The sequence below is a fragment of the Plecotus auritus genome, assembly GCF_963455305.1.
Source record: "Plecotus auritus genome assembly, chromosome: 2".
Lineage (NCBI taxonomy): Eukaryota > Metazoa > Chordata > Mammalia > Chiroptera > Vespertilionidae > Plecotus > Plecotus auritus.
This window is the reverse complement of record NC_137771.1, coordinates 29794624-29808008: the sequence shown is the minus strand read 5'-3', so window position 1 is coordinate 29808008 and position 13385 is coordinate 29794624. Positions and strand designations below refer to the sequence as shown.

Sequence of the window (13385 nt, the reverse complement as noted above, 5' to 3'; positions counted from 1 at the left end):
TTTTAAGGGAGGACAGTGTAGGGGAGGTCCCAGGGGAAGATCGCAACAGAATATTCAGCAGTTTTACAGGTGTGTCCTTTCAGAGTTGTGGTCTCCACTGATTGGCCGGCACCAGGGCAGAGGGTCATTACTCAATGCAGCCAGCTCTGAGGTCAGCCTTGGCATTGCTTATCTGGTTTTGTTGCTTTTCTGGGCCTGGAGTTGAAATACAACTGAGGCCTAGATGCTATCTCTAGGGAGGAAAGGTCAGGGGTTCCAAACTGCATGACCATCCATATGCTAGGGGAGGAAAGGTCACCCCTGGGGTGACTTCCCACCCTACAATTGTCTATTGTTAGGCACCTGGGGCTTTACACCCTGATGACCTCTTGTACCTGGCCAAACGTGCTTGCTCTGCTCATGTCTGCCTACAACATTTCTACTTTCACCAAGCAAACAGTGGATGAACCCTAACTTAACGCTGGCCTCCCTTCTGTTAAGCCTCTCAGCCCTTTCAAACCGCATCCCTCCCTTTCTCTACACCCTCTTCCTTCACGTTCTCTAAAGGGATCAAGTGCTTTAGGTCGTTCCACAGAGTTATGCACTTAGGGATCATAAATAAACACCACAGGGAGGATTTAAATATGAAGGGCGGGTGAGGGGAACCTGAGGAATGAATGGAAGCGAACAGGCAAGGCGAAGGCAGCGCAAGCCCCACCCCCAGACGCTCCCCGCCCCTTCCCTCTCGCTTTCAGACACAAATCACGTTTCCCGGCTGAACTCTCGTGAGATCTGTGACTTGCCCCGGAAGACCCGCCCCCAGTGCCGTGGAGGCCAATGGGAAAAAGTGACGGTTACGACCGTTGGGTTTCGAAGAAGCCAATGAGTGCTGGGAGCGGAGAGTTTAAGACGCTTAGGCCTGCGCTTCTAAGGTCGGTCGGGGATCGCAACCTGCTCGGTGCTGACGGTGAGTGGCGGCTGGGCCCTGCCGAGGTGGGCCCGCGGCCGAGGCGGCCCTGGCTGTGTGGCCGGCCTTTCCGAGCGCGGTCGCTTGTCTTCTTCCAGGGCTCGGCGGGCACCTTTCCCCTCAAGGGTCCTTTCCCCTCCGGACGCTTCGCTCCCATGGCGCAGTTCGTGTTCGACAGCGACCTACACTCTCTGCTGCAGCTGGACACACCCATCCCCAATGCGCCCCCCGCGCGCTGGCAGCGCAAAGCTAAGGAAGCCTCGGGGCCCGCCCCCTCACCCATGCGGGCGGCCAATCGGTCCCACACCGCCGGCAGGACCCCGGGCCGGACTCCTGGTCAGTGGGTGCGGCGGGACACGGGGAGGGAGAACGCACGGCTGACAGCAGCCTGCATGTCCCCTCCCTCGGGAGCCTAGTCGGACTGTCTGCTTCCCTCTCTCCACCCTAGGCAAATCCAGCTCCAAGATTCAGACCACTCCCAGCAAACCTGGCGGGGACCGCTATATCCCCCATCGCAGTGCTACCCAGATGGAGGTGGCCAGCTTCCTCCTGAGTAAGGAGAACCATTCCGAAAATAGCCAGACGCCCACCAAGAAGGTATGTGTCCCAGAGGGGCTTAAGGCCAGGGACCCGTCTGTGTACTTTGCATAATGCCATCCCGCCTCACTCCCCACCACCCTTCTGTGCCAGGAACATCAGAAAGCCTGGGCTTTGAACCTGAACGGTTTTGATGTGGAGGAAGCCAAGATCCTTCGGCTCAGTGGAAAACCACAAAAAGTTCCAGAGGGTAAGATATGAAGTTCATGGTGTTCCCACCCAAGACTGAGGGGAGGGGAGTGCTTACCTGGCCTTCCAGGTTAGGGCCAGGGGGAGGTTTCAGGTCTCCCAGCGTCTAGTCTCCCTCCACTGGGACAGGTTACGAGAACAGACTGAAAGTCCTCTACAGCCAGAAGGCCACGGCCACACCTGGCTCCAGCAAGAGGACCTGCCGTTACATCCCTTCCCTGCCGGACCGGATCCTGGATGCTCCTGAAATTCGTAATGACTATTGTAAGTGCAGCCTGTTCCTTGCTGGGTGGATGGGAAAAGGGACCCTGGGGAACAGGCAAACAAGGAAGCTTATGTTCTTCCCTTTGCCCCTCTGGCAGACCTGAACCTGGTGGATTGGAGCTCAGGGAATGTACTGGCTGTGGCATTGGACAACAGTGTGTACTTGTGGAGTGCTAGCACTGGCGACATCCTGCAGCTGCTGCAGATGGAACAGCCTGGAGACTATGTATCTTCTGTGTCCTGGATCAAGGAGGGCAACTACCTGGCTGTGGGCACCAGCAGTGCTGAGGTTCAGGTGAGACTTGTCCCTGGGCTGCAGCTCTGTTGTTCCCCAGACCCCGGGAGCTTGCCCAGAAGGAGGATGTTATGCCAAGGCCCAGTCTCTGATTGTTGTGGTTCGTTCTCTCTCCTCTCTCTCTCTCTCTCTCTTTCTCTCTCTCTCTCTCTCTAGCTATGGGATGTGCAGCAGCAGAAGCGTCTTCGGAACATGACCAGTCATTCTGCCCGAGTGGGCTCCCTGTGTTGGAATAGTTATATACTGTCCAGGTCAGTGGTTTTTGCTAGTCTGTTGCAAAAACAGGCTAAGATTTTTGTCCTCCCCCAATTGTACACCCCTGAAGTGAAGCAGCTCTGCCCTACTGGTGGCATTTGGCGCTGCCACAGGACCTGATTCCCATCTTCCTTCTTGCAGTGGCTCACGCTCTGGTCACATCCATCACCATGATGTTCGGGTAGCAGAACACCATGTGGCCACACTGAGTGGTCACAGCCAGGAAGTGTGTGGGCTGCGCTGGTCCCCAGATGGACGACATTTGGCCAGTGGTGGCAATGATAACTTGGTCAATGTGTGGCCTAGTGCTGCTCTAGAGGCGGGCTGGGTTCCCCTGCAGACATTCACGCAGCATCAAGGGGCTGTCAAGGTAAGAGGGGCTCTGCTGGGGCCTCTGCAGACCCTCACCCAGAACCTGGGGAATATTACAGGGAGATGGGATGCTGGGATTGAACTAGGTTAGTCTAGGACCATGGTCGGCAAACTGCGGCTCGCGAGCCACATGCGGCTCTTTGGCCCCTTGAGTGTGGCTCTTTCACAAAATACCACGGCCTGGGTGAGTCTATTTTGAAGAAGTGGCATTAGAAGAAGTTTTAAGTTTAAAAAATTTGGCTCTCAAAAGAAATTTTAATCGTTGTACTGTTGATATTTGCTCTGTTGACTAATGAGTTTGCTGACCACTGACCTAGGACCCTCTATAACTCCTTGGGTAGTACCTGCTGACTCCACTTTTGTCCCGTCTAGGCTGTAGCTTGGTGTCCCTGGCAGTCCAATATACTGGCAACTGGAGGGGGCACCAGTGATCGGCACATTCGCATCTGGAATGTCTGCTCTGGGGCCTGTCTGAATGCTGTGGATGCCCACTCCCAGGTAGTCTTTTACCTATTCTAGTCTCCCAGTCCTAGATACATTCTTACTCCTAGATACATTCTTACTCTTTATTTCTGGGCAACCATGTCCCCTTCAATGGCTTCGCTAAGTCTGTACCCTGATGATTTCCAAACTTCTAAGTCAGCTCTCACTCAGGAGCTCCAGATCCATATTTCCAACTCTCTGTGGCCCATCTCCTACCCCATGACCTATAGGTGGCACCAACCTAATAGGTTCCTAATTAAACTTGTTACTTCCCCTTGCCTCCCTAAAATGTGTCCTTACCCCTCCTCCTCTTAATTCTTTGAGAGGACAGAACCTATTTAGAAATCTGAAAAAAAAAACTAGAATCTTTCATCCTCCTTACCTAGTCAACAAGATAGCAGTTTTACCTCAAAATGTCATTCACAAGTGTTTTCTCCCCTCAGTACACTGGTCTCAATATTCTTAGCTCCTCTAGTCTGTCCTCTCTACTGTGGTCTGGGTGGTATGTTACTGTCCTCAAATCGTGCAGTGGTTCCCCATCACCTACAGCATATAACCCAAATCCATTAGAATTTGATGACCTTGCTGGTGAGTCTCCCTGCAACGACTCCAGCTTCTCCTTCCATTCAACACCCATTCTGCACACCTTCATTCTAGATTTGGGCTTTTGAGCCAGAGTTCAAATTCTGAACTCAACTTGCTTGTGATCTTAGGCAACTTGCTGAACTTCCTTCTGCCTGATTCCTCATCTGTAAATGGATAACGGTTATAATTCTCAAAAGGCTTTTGTTAGGATCATGGTCACTCAAGTCTGAGTGACCTGGCAATGTTCCTAACACTAGAATGGACTTATTTCTGATTTGAGCAGTCGGCTCTTTGTTGTAGCTACACCATCCTCTCTCCACAGGTGTGCTCTATCCTCTGGTCTTCCCACTACAAGGAACTTATCTCAGGTCATGGCTTTGCCCAGAACCAGCTGGTTATTTGGAAGTACCCAACCATGGTCAAGGTGGCTGAGCTCAAAGGTATGTGCTAAATAACAGAAGCCAGACACAAAAGACTACATATTGTATGATTATTTATATGGACTATCCAGAAGAGGCAAATGAAGAGAGATAAAACAGACTAATGGTTGGTTACCAGGGGCTGGAGGGAAAGGGTAATGTGTCACTTTTTTTATGGAGTGATGAAAATGGTCTGGAATTATAGTTGTGATGATTACACAACTTTGTGACTATACTAAAAACTAATGAATTATACACTTTAAAAGAATAAATTTTATGGTATGTAAATCATTGTCTCAAAGCTGTTACAAAAAACAAAACCCAAAAAAAGGTAGGTTGCCCTCAAAATTGGAGAGTTGTAGTATGTCTACATTCATGTGCTGCTCTGACTTTTTCCTTTCTCATGCCCAGGTCACACAGCCCGGGTCCTAAGTTTGGCCATGAGTCCAGACGGGGCCACGGTGGCATCAGCAGCAGCAGATGAGACCCTACGCATGTGGCGCTGCTTTGAGTTGGACCCTGCACGGCGGCGGGAGCGGGAAAAGGCTAGTGCAACCAAAAGCAGCCTCATCCATCAAGGCATCCGTTGAGAACCAACTCAGCACTTCAGTTTTTATGTTTGCTTTTTTTATTTTTCTAATAAAGACATGTTTCTCTTCTTGCATGACCTCTGTCTCAGTGGCTTTCTCAAGGGGCTCCTCTCCTGTGTTTGAGAGCTAGAAATGTCTGTCCTGTGGGAGCCTTGACCATCTGTCCTGTCATAGACAGGGCTAGCAGGCTTTGTACCCTACCTCCTCATTTACACACGTACACACACAGCCTCAGTAGTTTCCTGTCACTTTTAATGAAGACATGAGTGAGCAGCCTCCATAGGCTGTATTCCCAGGCCTCCCACCCACTCTGACCTATGGGTGGAAAGGAGGGAGCCTAGGTCCGTAGTGACAGATTATTGCTGACCTCTTCAGTGTGAGGAAAAAGGCCACAAGACCCTGGTGGGGGCCAGTCCTGAGTGCTCCTCTCCCAAGTTTAAGGCAGGGAGGGGGAAGTAAGCGTCCAGCCCTTTCAAACCCCAGCTCGAGTGGCAGAGGGCAACGAGGCCACGTCCCTGGGGCTGGCTGGGACAAGTGGGTGAGGAACGGAAGCTGTGGTCCCTGTGTACCAGCTGTGGGGAGGGGAAGGCTTGTCCCCTGCTCAGTCCTGACCACATAAGCCCTGGTCACAGGTGTAGTTGGGGAGAACAATGACGGATGCTGCCCAAGGTGCAGTCCTGAGGCACTTAGGTGGGCGCCTAGCAAGAGCATGTTTCTCAGTTGGCCTTGACTTTGGCAGTACCTGGAGCTCCATTTTGCTGAACTACACGGGGCAGCCGTTTGCCTTTGGTGTAAGAATGATACCAGAAATTGGAGAAGAGCACGAAGAAGATAGTGCCGTACATCCAGATGAGGTGGATGATGACTGGGTACTGGTAGTTACAGCTGGGCATGAAGTAGTACTGGGAGATGTGCAGCGAGACCAGGACAAACTGGATCTAGGATAGAGAAAGGCAAGGGTCAGAGGGAATACTGAGAGGGCTGGAGGGAAAGGGGGTAGAGAAAGACTGAACATTGAGTGGGGGGATAATGTCAAAGGTGAGAGAGGTTGGATAAAAGAAGGATCCAGACTAGTAGTATTGGATGGTTATAGGCCAGGTCCAGGCCCCTCACCAGCTGGATGGCTGTCATGTGCTTTTTCCACCAAATGTAGGGCTGAGCCATAGGGCCAAGGGCAGACAATCCATAGTACAGGTACATGATGACATGCACAGAGGAGTTTACCATGGCATGGAAAGAGCCCATTCCTCCTGTGAGTGGACAATGAACAGGGTCAGGAAAGTCGAGCCTCTAATCCCCAGTGCCTGCCCCTTTTTCCCCCAACGGCCTTCACCACTCACCTGGGGCAATTCTCACTCCCCACCACCAGCTCCAGGGAAGCACTGAGTGGTGGAAGACATGTAGGAAGGTCACCTGTCCATCTTTTTTCCGGAGAATAAAGATCACCTGAGAATAGTAGGGAAAGGAGTTTCAGAGTCAAGGCCTTTCACTCCTTTCTCCTCCACCCCAAGTTCTCACAATTCATATACTCTCACCGTGTCCATGAGCTCAATGAACTTGGAGAAGAGGAAGAGCCAGGCCACTCGAACCATCTGCAAGAAGTCAGGGCAGCCTTAGGACCCCGCCCCTTAGGACTATTAGAGCCTCCCTAAACTGGCCCATGAGCACAGGTCACACCCAAACTGCTCCTATCCCCAGGCTGTTTACACCCCCACCTCTCACCCCCACCCCCATCTCGCTCCTACTTACCCTCAGTGCCTCTGGGTTGTTGGAAAAGTCCACAGGGTCACAGCGCCAGGTGTAGCTACTCAGCCAGCCAGACATCAGGAACTAGAAATGGGATGTGAATTAGACCACCAGAATGCCCTCCCTCCCCACAATCCCTCCCGTTTTCTAGTTGAAGAAATGTATCTGAGCCTTTCTGGAAAGGAGATGCATGCTCTGGCTCTAAGGCCTGCCCCTTATCCTGCCAGCAGAAATTAAAGCCTAGGCATCCCAGGGTCCCACCTCATAGACAATGTAGAGGGAGAGTGCCACCAGTGAGAAGTTGTAGACAACCATGAAACCACGCAGTTGGAAGGGCTTCCGATTGGCCATGATTCGAGGCCCAAGTGAGAGAACGAAGTACACATAAGTCAGGAGAATGGAGGTCATTAGCAAAGGGGACCCCATCAAAGGGTAGCCCTGTATCCGGGGATCTGCAAATAAGGATCAAAGGAGTCAGGAAGTGCCACAGGGTTCAAAGGGTCCCAATCAGGTGTACAGATATGAGGTCAGGTCACAAAGGGTCAAAGGGGTTGGTAGGGACTTTCCATTAGGTGACAGCCCTAGATCCAGAGATCTCAGGACAGGAGGGAGGTAGGGCAGGTGGACAGCATCTTACCTCCATACTTCATCATGCTCTGGTACACGTTCACAAGAGCTTCCATCCTAGTTAACGACTCTGGGGAGGTATGGAAGGCGGATGTCAGCCAGGGTTGTGTTCTCCCATCTTACCCCTGACCCATAGACAGGACAGAGACCAGACGACTCCCAATACTTCATTGCAAAAGGATATAACAGAGAGAGGAAGGAATTGCTGGGGACTAGGGGTAGGAGGAGACAGTTTGGCAGGGGCATCTGCTTCCCACACATCCTGCCTGCCTGGGAAGGGCTGTTCCACCCTTCCTTTCCTCTCTACACTCTCTTCTCTTCTCTGGAGATTTTTACTTCATGACCTCCCCTCCCCTCTTCCTCCACAAGAATACTCTCAATTTTTATCTCTATCTAGAAAGTCTTAGCTCTCCCTTACAGGGAATTCATCTCCGGAATGAACTGCCTCTCCCTTCCTCACCAAAGTCTCTCACCTCTCCAGCTCAGGGTCTTTCTTCTCTCCAGGGATCCTCCCCTTCCACCTCTCCTGGCTCTTCTCCTGGGATTGTCCTTTCCAGGACTCTCCTCTCCCGAGGATCCCTCCTTTCCCCTGCCGGGACTCTCACTTCCCAGCTCTTCCTGCCCATCCGGTCCCTTCTTGGTGGTCCCTCCGGTCCCTTCCGGGGCTCTCCTCCCAACCCCTCCTGCCCCTTCCTCCTCTCCCCTGCTGAGACATTCCCAGACTCTTCTAGGCCCTCCAGAGCTCTCACCTCCAGCCTCTCAGCTCCTCTCCGGTGCTCTCCTCTTGCCCTTCCTCTCTGGGAGCCTGGCTCTTTGAGACTCCTGCCCTGGCAGCTCCACCTGTCTGACTAGATCTGGCAGCAGCCCCGCCCTCCACCCACCCCCGCTGCACTGCACATGGGGTGGAGGGTGGGTCCAGGCCACAGGTCAGTGCCTGGAGGAGCAGGACCCACGAGGATTGAGAAAGCCAAGTAAAGCTGGGACTCACCGTCCACCCACCCTCCCTAGATCAGCCAGATGGTCTAAGGTTCTAGGTTTCGAACCACAAACCTGCTGAGGCTCCAGTCCCAGCCCAAACCTTGGAGCAAAGAGAACTGCAGAAAACCCACACCCAGCATCTGCTAAACTAGCCATAAATTCTCAGTTTGTCCTACTTTAAATGGGTACAATCACCCTTCTCTCCCAGGGAGGGGCAGGGAAGCCAGTGGCATGTGAGGAGGTGGGGACGTGGGGGAGGTCTCAGGAATCTTCCCCTCCCTGAGGGAGGAGTCTAATGATCTAGGGCCTAGGCCCTCTCCCCCTCAGGACCTCAAGGAATGACGGAGGAGGGAGGAGGTCTCACTGAGACACAAAAGCCAGACCTAGGGGAGCCTGGGGCTCTGAGGAAGTCCCAGAGGGATAATGCAGTCCCTGAACAGCCCAGGCAGCAGAGCAACCTGTGCAGGTACTAAGTGAAGAACTCACCTTCTGACACATCCACCGAGGCTGCACATGCACCCCTCACACACACATACTGGGCACACATCCCACAGATGCTCCCTCAACCTCCATGTCAACCCCCAACTGCCCCACCATGGTCAGGCCCAAGTCCTTCCATACACACATGGTCTCACACAGACCTGCCTCTCACACAGCTCTCCCCTCACCCACCCAATGACCAACTCACCAGTGGCTAGCACACATGGAGCCTACACAACTCTTGCAGGCAACACCTGCCCTCCTCTGACACACCACCCAAACAAGCCTCCGTGGACTCTGACATGCATAGTTTCTAATACTCAGACCTGCTCCAAAAATACATTCACACTAGTGAACACACCCAAAACACTCACACATCCTCCCTCCTAGGTCCTGCATTACCATGTGCAAATGCTAATGCTCATACATATGTGAGTCACAGATAAATGTGGTCACATACATAAGCTCATACAGCCCACTTAGCAGGGAATGAATATAAAATCACCCATACCACATGTTGACACACACCTGTCCTTAGTCAAGCATACAGATCTCTTTTCACAGATGATTCATTCATTCATTCATTCATTCATTCACAATCATATTTTTGTTGGTTGCCTATTCTGTGGGATGGCCTACCAGGAGAGGGGTAACATGTGCTCTAACACACAGTTCCTTCCTGACCCAGGAGTTTGCCAGCTTGTTATCTCTCTCAACCACCACACTCGCATGCACCCTGGAGGTCAGGAGTGGCTCAAGGTTCTGGAAAGGACCTCTTTCCATGCTACAGAAGAATCTGGGTGTGTCCCCGTAGGCGAACTCGGTCTTTCCTTTTAAGATGGATGGAAGGGAAAAGAAAACAGGCAGAGGAAGGGGGAGGGGAAAAGAGGAAGGAAGGGGAGGGAGGAGGGAGGGAGGGGACAAGAGGGAAGAGGGATAAGACCTGGAGGTGGTGGAGGAAGGCCTAGGTTTGAGTAAATGGGGTCCATGCACGGGAGGGAGGTTGCTGGAGAGGCCCAGCCCCAGAGAGCTGGGACCTCCCACTCACTCTCCCCAGGAACAGCCTCGCCCACAGCCAGGGCAGGGCAGGGCAGGGCTGGGCCGGGCGAGCCAGGCAGGGGACCCCGGGCACGTGGAGCGCCCGCCCAGGAAAGGTCCAGACTCACCAGTGGGGGGCCAGGCCGGCAGCAGTGGAGGGCTCGGAGGGAGCAGGGCCAGAGAGAAGTCCCCAGGGCCAGCCTGCCTGCCACTTCCTCATCTGCTGGGCCGACTTTCTGTCACCAGAGGGGGAGGGGGCGGGCCGGGTGGGGGGCGCCTGCTGATTGGGTCTTCGGCTGAGGCAGGAGGGGCCGTCCAGCCTCAACTGGGCTCGGCCCGCAGGGCGGGAGCAGGGGCGGGCCGCCCGATCCCGGGCAGGAAGCACGCCCAGCCCCGACTCCCCACCCCTTCCCTCGGCATCACTCAGCCCGCCGCTGTCAGCTCGCGCGGCCTGCCTAGGGCCGCCAGAGTCGTACCCTGCTTCTTCCTGACATTCAGCCCATGAATGGCCTTATTCTGGGCCTTCTGGTGATTAATCCACCAACACATCTGTGTGGGCAGGCAGGCCCACCCAGTTTAGGATCCTGGGAAAAGTTCCAGGGCTCAGCCCTTCCTCAAAGAGCCCCCCCTCTAGAGAGGGTGAGACCTGAGCGGCGGCGAGCCAAGCCGCAGTAGCAGGGTGGTCTCTGTAGGTAGGAGCAACTGGGCATGTAAGCCTTCCCTCCGAGCCTATATGTCTGGATGAGCCCTAGCATTAGGAGTCGCTGAGAGTATGTTGTGGCATGGAGGTGGGAAAATACAAGTGGCTGGGGTACAGCCGCTCTGCCCTGTACAGGCCCGGTGCCAGGTGGTGTGGTCTGGAATGCATCGAGTGAAACCCTTGTTACATGCTATGCACATGTGTGCTTTGTGTCTCTCTGTGTTTGATATATTTATTTGAGAAAGCACTAAACTGTAATAAAGTATTTAATTTGCTTTTTATTTAAACGCGCGTGCACACACACATACACACTCAAGTGGCCTGGGGCAGGAACAGGGAGTGAGTCACTGGCTAGCTACACTGGCCTTCCAGGTAGTGAAAGGGAAAGAAGGAAAGTGAAGCTGGCTGTGGCTGTGGGTGAATGTAGTAGATCTTGAAGGTCGAACCGGGCACTTTGACTTTATTCTGGAAGCAGTGGAGAAACAGTGAAGATTTTTGAGGATGCTATAATCAGGCTTTTATTATCAAATAATTCATCAAATATTTATTGACAACTGTCATCTGCAAGGTGCTGGTGACACATCCGTGAAAAAGGCAGAGCGTCCCTGCAGGGGGGTTACCATCCAGTTGAGTCACTTCACTCTGGCAGCCAGTATGAAGAGGGCATTGGAGAGACGAGTGAGAGATACAGCCTGACCTAAGAAGATCTGGAAATTGATGGGAATGAAGAGGCAGACACTGTGGAGACTTCCCCAAGTCAACTGTCTATCCAGCTTTCCCTCTTCCACACTCATCAACTGGACTGAATTCTTGGGGGTGAGGACTAGGTTTTAGTGAAATGAAACCTTTATCTTCAGTAGCTCATGGAATAGTGCTATGCATATAATGATTTAACAACTGCTTATAGGATTGGATGGTGCAAATGCAGATAGAATCAGGAATTCAGAGGAGACAGTGGTTCGGAAGAAATATGTTCCTAAACGGTTGGATGTAGCTATATGGAAGTTCAGTCTTAGAGGTAAGAGGTCAGAGCCAAAGTATACCTATGACCCAGCCCATTAGTACCTGCCTGTAACAGGAAATGGCAGACGAATTCAACAATTCAAAAGGCTCAAACTTCAAACTGTACACTAAGGCATACCTGATCTGGCTCTCAGTCTCCTGTTCTACCTGTGCCATTATCCTGGGCCACATCCTATGCTTTAACCATCCCCCAAAGACGTCAGCATCTTTCCTACTCCCCACTTCTCCAAGCCTTGTTCCCTGGCTCAACTCAAGATACAAGCAGCTCTCCTAGGCAATAAATCGTTCCCTCTCCCCTTTCTCATAACCTTACTACAATGTAATTATTTATATCACCCTTCCCCCCACCCCCAAGTTCTTCTCAGCAGGGGCTATGTTTTAGTTGTCTCTATCTCCAGCATCTGGTCCAGCACCTAGCTCATTTGACCCTTCATGTTTGTTGAGTGAATAGTAGAGTGAATGAAACAATGTGAGAAAGGGAAGGAGGTCGAGGAACCAAGAGTCAAGGAGGGGAGGATAGTAAGAATTCAAAAGCCTTTCTACTTCCCTTGGAGTAGCAGTATTCATTGAGTCAATAAATATTTATTGAAAGCCTAATGTGTTCCAGGTATACTTTAGTGGCTTCAGGGTCAGAAGGCTCCAAAGGCCTGAGTTAAAATCTTCCAGTTAGTACCCGTGTGACCTTCTTACAGACTCTCTATAAAATGGGAACAACAGTACCTATCTCATAGGACTGTTGTGAAGATTAAAGAGCCTGGTCAGGGTGGCTCAGTGGTTGAGCATTGACCTATGAACCAGGAGATTACGGTTCGATTCCCAGTCAGGGCATATGCCTGGGTTGCGGGCTCAATCCCCAGTTGGGGGCATGCAGGAGGCAGTCGATCCATGATTTATCTCTAATCACTGATGTTTCTCTCTCTCCTTCTCCCTCTCTAAAATCAATAAAACTATATATATATTTTTTAAAAAAACAAGATTAAAGGAGATAACCCATGTGAAGTGCTTAGCGTTGTTTCTATCTCAACATTTAGTAGTCAAGGTGGGAGGTAACCAGTATATCAAGAAGGTATACATGTGTATGTAGATTCATGAGCATTCACTTAACAAATATTTCCTAAATGCTTACTGTGTACAAAGCATTTTTCTGAGAGTGCTATTGAGAGGTTTTGGATTCAGTGTCCATCTAGAGATGAACTAGAGAAGAACAAAGCAGACCATTATTGACAACAAAACTATTCCAGAGGCCAATCATAGTAATAGGGAACTTCAACTATTCATGTATTCACCTGGACCACATTGGCGAAAGACCATGGCAAGCCCTCAGTAAATGTTGATTTATTACATGAATGAACATGCTGAAAGACTCACTTCATTTGATTTTTGTCCTAGTCCTGGGAGAAAGCATCTTCAAATATCTGATATGGAGCACTTAACCCTAAATCCTATCAAATGGCATTACCATGGCTGTGGGATTCCTGTAAAATACTCAGTCTAGTGGAGAAGGAAGACACATAAATGAATAATTCGAGTAGCATGTGTTAAGTATTCCCACAGAAATAAATCTAGAGGTTATGAAAGCACAGGGGTAGGGGTGGGGGCCAAGGTGGGAATTAATTCTTGAAGGTTTCACAGAAATTACACCTTCACTGAGCATTAAAGGACACTTTACAGAAGGCAGGGAAAGACATTACAGGCAGAGGGAAGCATGTGTTTAAAGGCATAGAAGCTAGCCATGTGCCCGGTTTGGGGAGCTCTAGGTAGTGTGGTGTGGCTCTAGCTTAGAGGGCATATGGGTAAG

At 51.4% G+C, this 13385-nt stretch overlaps 2 protein-coding genes across 2 annotated transcripts; one reads left to right on the top strand and one right to left on the bottom strand.

Moving 5' to 3' along the window:
* Positions 1-815: 815 nt before the first annotated feature.
* Positions 816-5111, top strand: CDC20 (cell division cycle 20). The gene is made up of 11 exons (XM_080655879.1): positions 816-946; positions 1045-1282; positions 1395-1543; positions 1637-1733; positions 1862-1996; positions 2095-2291; positions 2448-2542; positions 2688-2916; positions 3291-3416; positions 4309-4426; positions 4817-5111. Exons 2-11 carry the CDS (start codon positions 1102-1104, stop codon positions 4993-4995), a joined length of 1506 nt encoding a protein of 501 aa, XP_080512005.1. The 5' UTR covers positions 816-946; positions 1045-1101; the 3' UTR covers positions 4996-5111.
* Positions 5112-5230: 119 nt separating this feature from the next.
* Positions 5231-10145, bottom strand: ELOVL1 (ELOVL fatty acid elongase 1). Its single transcript, XM_080655880.1, is given in 9 exon segments — positions 5231-5933; positions 6109-6245; positions 6336-6441; positions 6531-6587; positions 6745-6825; positions 7003-7193; positions 7379-7438; positions 9993-9999; positions 10001-10145. Coding segments are annotated over 9 exon segments (945 nt in total). The 5' UTR covers positions 10085-10145; the 3' UTR covers positions 5231-5711.
* Between the last annotated feature and the right edge of the window lie 3240 nt (positions 10146-13385).

Coding starts and splice junctions, on each gene's coding strand:
- CDC20 (XM_080655879.1), top strand. CDS start 1,102: ATGGCGCAGTTCGTGTTCGACAGCGACCTACACTCTCTGCTGCAGCTG. Junction 2,543..2,687: donor AATAGTTATATACTGTCCAG/GTCAGTGGTTTT, acceptor TCCTTCTTGCAG/TGGCTCACGCTCTGGTCACA. Junction 2,917..3,290: donor AGCATCAAGGGGCTGTCAAG/GTAAGAGGGGCT, acceptor TGTCCCGTCTAG/GCTGTAGCTTGGTGTCCCTG.